This window comes from Dryobates pubescens, chromosome 1 (genome assembly GCF_014839835.1).
Source record: "Dryobates pubescens isolate bDryPub1 chromosome 1, bDryPub1.pri, whole genome shotgun sequence".
NCBI classification, from domain to species: Eukaryota; Metazoa; Chordata; class Aves; order Piciformes; family Picidae; genus Dryobates; species Dryobates pubescens.
Genome location: NC_071612.1, coordinates 62761808 through 62769801, shown reverse-complemented (window position 1 = coordinate 62769801; position 7994 = coordinate 62761808). Strand labels below are relative to the sequence as shown.

The 7994-nt window shown below is 54.0% G+C and overlaps 1 protein-coding gene across 1 annotated transcript; it reads left to right on the top strand.

Moving 5' to 3' along the window:
• Positions 1 to 50: 50 nt before the first annotated feature.
• PPM1M (protein phosphatase, Mg2+/Mn2+ dependent 1M) lies at positions 51 to 7244 on the top strand. Its single transcript, XM_054167187.1, has 10 exons — positions 51 to 265; positions 1409 to 1532; positions 2706 to 2960; positions 3448 to 3560; positions 4100 to 4184; positions 4486 to 4604; positions 5076 to 5139; positions 5977 to 6084; positions 6380 to 6528; positions 6788 to 7244. Exons 1-10 carry the CDS (start codon positions 51 to 53, stop codon positions 6930 to 6932), a joined length of 1377 nt encoding a protein of 458 aa, XP_054023162.1. The 3' UTR covers positions 6933 to 7244.
• Positions 7245 to 7994: the final 750 nt, after the last annotated feature.

Sequence of the window (7994 nt, the reverse complement as noted above, 5' to 3'; positions counted from 1 at the left end):
ACGGCGCCCCCTGGCGGCCCCCAGCAGCGGCGCCCAGGGCCGGCCCCGTCATGTCCGCCGTGTGGCTGCGGCGTTGGCGGCGGAGCCACCGCGCTGAGCGTCCGGGCGGTGCACCGGGGCCCGGAGCAGGCCCGCCGCCCACAGCGCTCAGCTACCGCCGGCCGAAGTTTCTGCGTGACGGTGTGGAGGAGAGCCCGGCGGACGGGCGGGCCGTGCGGAGCACCGGGCCCGAGCGGCCCCTGCCCTGGGCCGCGGGCTACGCCGAGTGAGTGCGGGGCACCAGCGGCGGCCGCCCCGGGGAGGGGGCTGCGGGGTGCACGGTTACAGGAGCTCCCAGGGGACTTACGGGGTTTTGGACGGGAGGTAGTCCAAGGCTGGGGGGACGCCTGGGCTCTCCGAGGGGTCAGAGGGGCTCGAGGGGTGTGGGTGTTGCTCGGGGCGGGTGGTTTAGGGGACTCCTGGGGAGGTGCCTGGGGGGTGGTCGCACCCCGCGTCGTCCCTTCGCAGCCCCACGCTGCTCCCTGAGCTCAAGCACGGAGCTTTAGCACTGCTCTGGAGGAGGGCTCGCAGGCAGCAATGCCTCCTCCGCACCACTGCTTGGGACAAGCCAGGGACAGCCCTGCGAGCAGAATGAGGTTAGCCGAAGTGTCGCGTCCCGTAATGCAGTAGGGTTCACATCAGAATTTTACCACGGGGATGTCACCTGTCCCCTGCTCTGGGCCCTCAACAGACAGGGCTCTGCCCTCAGACTGCTGTGTTGGTCAGAAAGCCCTCCCTTGCAGGGGGGTTGTTTGGAGCAGAGAGTGGTTTCATCAGGGTAGCAGCACTGGACAACTGTCCCCTTGCTCCTAGCAAAGCTCCTTCAAAACAAAGGGAGGGGGAAAGTAATTATTATTTTTTAAATCTTTGGGCTTGCTCTTTATTAAGGGCAGAAGGGATGGATCAAGTAGGAATGCTCCAGCCAGGAGCTGTCCCCACATCCTTGAGCAGACCACATCACAACCCCAAGGTGATGGGATGGTGCAGTGTGCAAGGAGAGCATTGCATCCAGGGACAGACACTAGCAAGGCTAGAAGGATAACCAGCGATGGTGGCTTTGCAGTTCACCCTGTCACCAAGTTCACCTGTCACAGTGTGGGCTGCTGACAAGGGCTGCCTGAGGCCAGGGAGCTCCAAAACCATTAATTCATCTGTGATCCTGGACAAGCTTTTCCACACCCAACAGAAAGGACTTGCTATTTAGGTCCCCAGCAAAGAGACCACTGAGCTCAAAAAAGGAGCAGGAAGCTGGAGGGAAGGGGCAGCGTGGAACCTTTGTCTGTGGCTGCAGAACGCCCAGCAGAGCTGGCTGGGAGCTGGCAAGGTGCAGCACGTCTACACACCTTACCTGGAGTCTTTGCACCCCCAGAGTTATCAATGCTGAGAAGTCAGAGTTCAATGAGGACCAAGCAGCCTGCTGTCAGATCTCCGTCCGGAGGAGAGAGCCAGGCCTGGAGGAAGATGATGAGTGGCTGATCCTGTGCTCCACACAGGTATAGCCTCAAGGCAGGCTGTGCTTACTCTGCTGCCAGCACTGGCCTGCACCCATGGCCCAGATACAGGAAACAGGAGGCTGCTCCATCAGTCCTACATATGCCCATGCCCTGAAACCCTTTCCTTGGACATACCCACATAGCCTGTGTCTGGCCAGCAAACATCCCACTGCCCTTATGTGCCATTTCTACTTCCATGGGCCATGACTTGCAGCATTTAAGGCTGTCCAAGCCATTTACTTGGTGCCCTCACCTTTACTGTCCTCACTCTTCTTTCAAGAGCCAGTATGTGTTGTTACCACCTGGGGACAGCAGCGTGAACCAAGCACAGGGATGCTCTCTCCTGTGAGCAGCTTTACCTTGGATCTGGTAGAACAGCCCCATTTCCCCTAAACCACAGAGGAAAAGTTAGTGAGGGTGGTTAGCTGCTAATCCAGCCACAGAATCACAGAATCAGCCAGGTTGGAAAAGACCTCAGAGATAATCAAGTCCAACCTATCACCTGACACCACCTGACAACTAAACCATGGCTCCAAGTGCCACATCCAATCCTTTTTTGAACGCTTCCAGGGATGGGGACTCCACCACCTCCCTGGGCAGCACATTCTAATAGCCAATTAATCTTTCTGTGAAGAACTTCCTGCTCACCTCCAGCCTAAACTTCCCCTCATGCAGCTTGAGGCTGTGTCCTCTTGTTCCAGTGCTGGTTGCCTGAGAGAAGAGACCAGCCCCAACCTGGCTACAACCTCCCTTCAGGTAGTTGTAGACAGCAATAAGGTCTCCCCTGAGCCTCCTTTTCCCAACCCCAGCTCCCTCAGCCTTTCCTCATAGGAAAGGGGTCTGTGCTTCAGACCCCCCCCCAGCTTTGTTGCCCTTCTCTGGACACGTTCAAGTATCTCAGTGTCCTTAAATTGAGGAGCCCAGAACTGGACATGGTACTCACGGTGCAGTCTAACCAGTGCTCAGATGCAGGAGCTGGCAGAGCAGCACCCAGGCATCACATGGCTTTGAGCTGCACAGATCAGCTTGTGGCAGGGAAGGGTAACTGGGGTGGTAAAAGCAGGCAAAACATGAACAGGGATGTCCTGGCTGCCGAGCCTGCCATCTGCATGACCTGCCTAGCCTCTGCCTTCCCCCTCTTCTTTGCTGTCTTGTCCCTCTTCCTCACTGCAGTTCCTGACCGGTTACTACTGGGCACTGTTTGATGGCCACGGTGGCCCAGAAGCTGCCATCATCGCCTCCAACTATTTGCACTACTGCATCAAGCAGAAGCTGGAGGAGGTTGTGGGAGGCATCACAGAGGCACATCCCCCCATGAATCTCAGCGGGCGCTGCGTTTGCGACAGCGACCCCCAGTTCGTGGAGGAGAAGCACATCCACGCAGCAGACCTGGTGGTGGGAGCCCTGGAGAACGCCTTCCAGGAATGTGTGAGTGCCTCCTGCAGGGCACTGGACCTGCTGCCCCAAGCACTTCCTCTGTCCCTCCCCGCTGCCGGGGGTGGGCACGGCCTGCGGTTCCACAGCTCGCTGAGCAGGCGGTGACGTTCAGCCAGCACTCGGCACTGAGATCATGCTGGGTCAGCTCCCCGAGTTCTGCTTCGGGTCCCTTGCACATTGGCAGTGCTGACCCACAGCAAAGCTGCAGCGTTTCTGCTAAACTGCATCCAGGGGATGCATTTCTGTAGAGCCAGATGGCAGCCACTGTCACACTGGAACAGCATCTGCAAGCTCGAGATCTCCCTGTCATGCTTCTAAAGTCCTTTGTTGGCTGCACCAAAGCAACATTGTCTTCACCTTGCTGGTTTCCTGTGACCTGTGCACAGTTTTGGTTCTGGATTTCTGCTGGGAGGCATGAGGTAGCTTCAGAAAGCAGCAGCTCGTCTCTCATGACTCTCCAAACTTGTTTAAACAACAGGATGAAGTCATTGGCCAGGAGATGGAAGCTACAAACCAGTCAGGAGGCTGCACTGCTCTGGCTGCCCTTTATTTCCAGGGGAAGCTGTATGTGGCTAATGCTGGGGATAGCAGGTGAGCCATCACAAAGGGATGGTGGGGAGGGGTTGCTGGAGGAATGACAGCTGGGAGATAAGCAAGAGTTCCAGCTTCTTATTTAATCCTATAGAGGGTACATGTGCAGCCCAGACATTTCATTGCCTTCCTGCCTGCCACAGGACTTACTGGAAGGATGGCTGCTCTCATGCCTCCTGGAAGGGTTTTGGGATGTCAAGGGACTACAAACACTGCCCAGGTACAGGGCAGTACTGTGCAGCAGTGAGCTCTGCCCAGTGGGTGTTTAAAAGTGGAAGGCAATTTCAAGGACTCTTCAAGGGTCTTGACTCACCATTCCTCTAGCAGTGAGCTCCAGTGCTGTCAAACCAGGCAAGCTGAGTTTCTCTGCTGCAACAGGGCAAGTGCAGTGGACTAATTTGTAATGGCTCTGCTCTGGGTGCAGAGCTGTGCTCCAGCACCTCTCTGCTGCTGGTTACTTGCAGCTGGCTGACTCTGGGGCCAGCCTGGATACAAGGAGGGCTGCAGTGGCTCAGCCCTCTGCCTTTTCCCCCTCATAGGGCAATTCTTGTTCTGAAGGACAGTGTTGTGCCCATGAGCAGTGAGTTCACACCTGAGACAGAGAGGCAGCGAATCCAACACCTGGTGAGTAACTCCTTCTGCACATCAGACAATCCAGCTGTGGCTGGGTCAGAGAGGGCTTCTTGCTTGTTGCAAGCTTTCCTAGAAGCCACCAAGTGGCCAGGATGTCATCTGCCACTAGCCTTGGGGCAAGATTCACCTAACAGCCTTTCTGTGGGAGATGCTGACACCCTCCCTGGAATGTGTTTTGCAGTTCTGTTCTCCATTCTGCTGGGAGTACCAGCGCTGAGGCAGAAGCAGCTTTGGTGCCCTGCTGTGCTGAAGCAGAACCTGTACATCCTGCCACCTTTGTTCCCTCCTTCAGGCTTTTCTTTTTCCCAAGCTCCTGGACAGTGAGTTCACACGCTTTGAGTTTCCACGGAGGCTGAAGGGAGACGATGTGGGCCAGAAAGTCCTGTACCGAGATTACTTCATGGAGGGCTGGTGAGTCTCTGCTGCTTGAGGAGAGGGCTGCAGCACAAGCTGGCTTTACCTACTTGGAGTGAAGGGCATGCCCTGCTGGTGAGAGCAGTGGGCTTGATGGTGCAAAGCTGCACGAGATCGAGTGAAGGATGCTGCGAGCAGCCTTCCCCCTGACTGAAGGAATGGGGCCTTGGCATGGCAGTTAGGGAATAGCTGAGATGGTCTTTTGAGGATCCTGTGAGGTGGGGCTGGTGCAGTGAGTCCTACCCTGCATTTACAAGGTGGGCAGAAGAGGAGAGGGAAAAACACCTGGATATTCAGCAAGGGGTCATCTTCACTCTCTCCGCTTCAGCAAGTCACATTGCCTCTTCCTCAGTCAGCTGCTTGTGCATGGGGACACCACAGGGCTTGACTTGCAGTCAAAGTTCTGCAGCTGGGGTGTGCCATCAAGCCAGAAAAAATCCCAAATGAATGGTGAATTCTCTGTTCCAGGGGATACAAGACAGTGGAGAAAGCTGACCTCAAGTATCCTCTTGTCCATGGTCATGGGAAGCAGGTAGCTTAATGCTTTACACACTGGGAAGGCAGAAGCAAGTCTGCTGGGGGTCCTTAGCATCCCTGTCACACTCCAGGGCACTATGGCAGACTGGGCCTCTGCAGCATGGTGCAGTCCCCTAACCCCAAAAAAGCAGCTCCATTCACTAGCACCATGCTGCCTGCTTGGTGTAAGCCAGAGCTCTGCAGAGCAGTGAGGCTGCACCCGCCTCGAGTACCTGCTAGCAGAGCCAAAAGCAGCACCAGGCCAGCCTGCCCTTTCCTCATCTCCTATTTGAGATGAGAACTTATTTCATCCACTTGGACTGTCTCCTCCAGCTCTAACTAGTGCCTTTCCTACAAACCTTCCTTGAGGGGAGGCTGAGAAAAGGAGCCTGGAGAAGGAAGAAGGAGGCAGGGAGAAGCAGTGACTGCACACATCCAGCATCTCCCTGCTGGGGTTGAGCAGAAAGCCCTGTCACCTCCTCCAGCACTACAACCCACATGCCACTCCTTTTGCAAGGAGTCAGTGCAGAACCTCCACTGCCAGAAGAAAACACCCAGGCCCCACCAACCCAACCCAGTTTTCTTCCTCACCATCCCAAATCAAGAGCAGATGCCACCAGGAGCTTCTTGAGGTCTGTAGCATTTACTCAAATGTGTGGTAACCCCAGGGGCCACCAGGAGCTGCCCACGTGCAGGCTGCCTCCAGGCTGTTGATTCCTCAGTCTCTGAAGTCTCCAGTTAAAGTCTTCCAGGTTCTGAGTGGTGCTTGGAGAAGGGTTCTAAAGGCAACACATAGATCAGTCAGGACAAGCCTTGGTGTGTTTCAGTACTGTTTTGCTTTGTTTGGGGCCAGGCTCGCTTGCTGGGGACTCTGGCTGTCTCTCGAGGCCTGGGGGATCATCAGCTCAAAGTCATCGACACCAACATTGAAGTCAAACCTTTCCTCTCCTGCATCCCCAAGGTCAGTCACAGCACATGGGAACTGCAGGATGAAATAAAGCTGCTCCTCCTCTGTCACACCCACCTTTAACAGACCTAACAGGCCTTAGCCATGTCCTTTTCTTTTGGATTCCCCACCTCTCTGCATGCTGCCCAGAGAATCCCCGAGACACAGGAACCCAGAAGCATAGCAGCAAGGGGACATCAAAGATTCAAAGCACCCTGATCCCACTTTGTCATCTCTCAGGGGAAGCCATCTCCCTGACCCCTCTGGTACCTAGCAGGAATGGTCATTGCTTTGCTCCTGTGCTTTCCAGGTGAATATATTTGACTTTGCTCTGCATGACATTGAGGAAGATGATGTTCTTATCATGGCAACTGATGGCCTTTGGGATGTTCTGTGCAACAGAGAGGTGGCCCAAATGGTCAGGAGCTTTCTTGCAGAAAACAGGACAGATCCTCACAGGTAACATCAGCTTTGTCATCATTTTCCCTTTCAAAGAACCTGGTCAGACCAAAAGCAGGCTGAGATTACTCTGCTTCTAGGTTAACTCCAGCATGACCAAGCACTCTTGTCTGTGACTGGAAACTGCCTTCTCATCTTTCCCCATCCTAAAGAAAGGATGATGAAGTTGGTGTCTTTGCCAAAACCCTGCTATTTTGCCAATGTTCTTTATGGGAATGGTGCAATCTTAACCCAGACCTTGCATTTTTTCCAACCACAGGTTTTCAGAACTGGCCAAGTGCTTGGTATGCAGAGCAAGGGGAAAGAAGAGAGGCCACCAGTGGATGCTGGATGACAGCCATGAGGCATCCTATGATGACATCTCTGTATTTGTCATCCCACTACACAAGAGAGATGAGGAGTGACTGTTAGCATGACAGCCAGGATCTCTGTGTCCCTCTGCTGTGGTGCTATTCAGCATCAGCCCGAGACCAAGGGATTTCTGCTGTGCACGTACACTGCCTTCCAGCAAAAACATCGGCACTGGAACCCCCAAATGCACAGCCAGAAAATTAACAAGAACATTACCTTCCTAAGAACATGCAAGACAGGGACAGAGAGCAACAAACAAATCATTCCCTTACCCTTGTCTTCTTGTTGGGCCAAGGAGGAATTGCAGCAGGGCCATGCAGGCTGAAGGGTACTCTTTGTAACACCTTTGCGGTACGGCAAGGCTCCAGTCCACGTTTCTGTAAACCCCTCTCCCTTTTTAATGCTGAAGAACGTGGATCACTTGAGATCCAAGCAGTCTCAAGGGCTCACTTTTAATCAGACTTGAAGCAAGCTGTACAAAACTGGATGCATAAGCTAGTTTTCCTCACGTCCACCTGCTGTAATATGAAGAGCGCTGAAAACCTGGGGGCTGCCGAGGCAGTGCCGGCCACGTAACACAAAGCGCTGAAGCAGCAGCCCAGACCTCTTCAGGAAGTTTCTATTTGTAGGCAACACCACCTCAAAGCAGGTGATTAGCAGATGGAGCTACACACTGTGTACAGGAGCCTCCTGTGTAGATAGGTGCCTTACTGGTATTGAAGTGCATTTAAGTATGTTAGTAGGTGATGCAGCCTCCAGACTTCTAAGCTATCTGAGCCCACACCACTTGCTAACACTTTTCCTGTTCACTCAGGCCATTTCTGACAGCAAAGCTGGCTTTGTAGCAGTGGCACTGACAAGAACTGAAGTGTTAAAAGTGCATCAGCTGATTTAGCAGATAAGCTCCAAGTACAACAAAAGCAGTTTAAATTTGTCTGCAGTGCTGAATCTCAGGCACTTAGCACCAGAGCTGTGCCTGAAACTCCAAGGATCTGCTGCTCAACCAGATCATTAGCCAGGCAAATTCAGGTCTGGACAAGGTTCCCAGCCCTCTGTCTGAAATGAAAACTGTGGTTTTCCACTGTTGATTACACAAGTTGCAAGATTCCCTAGGG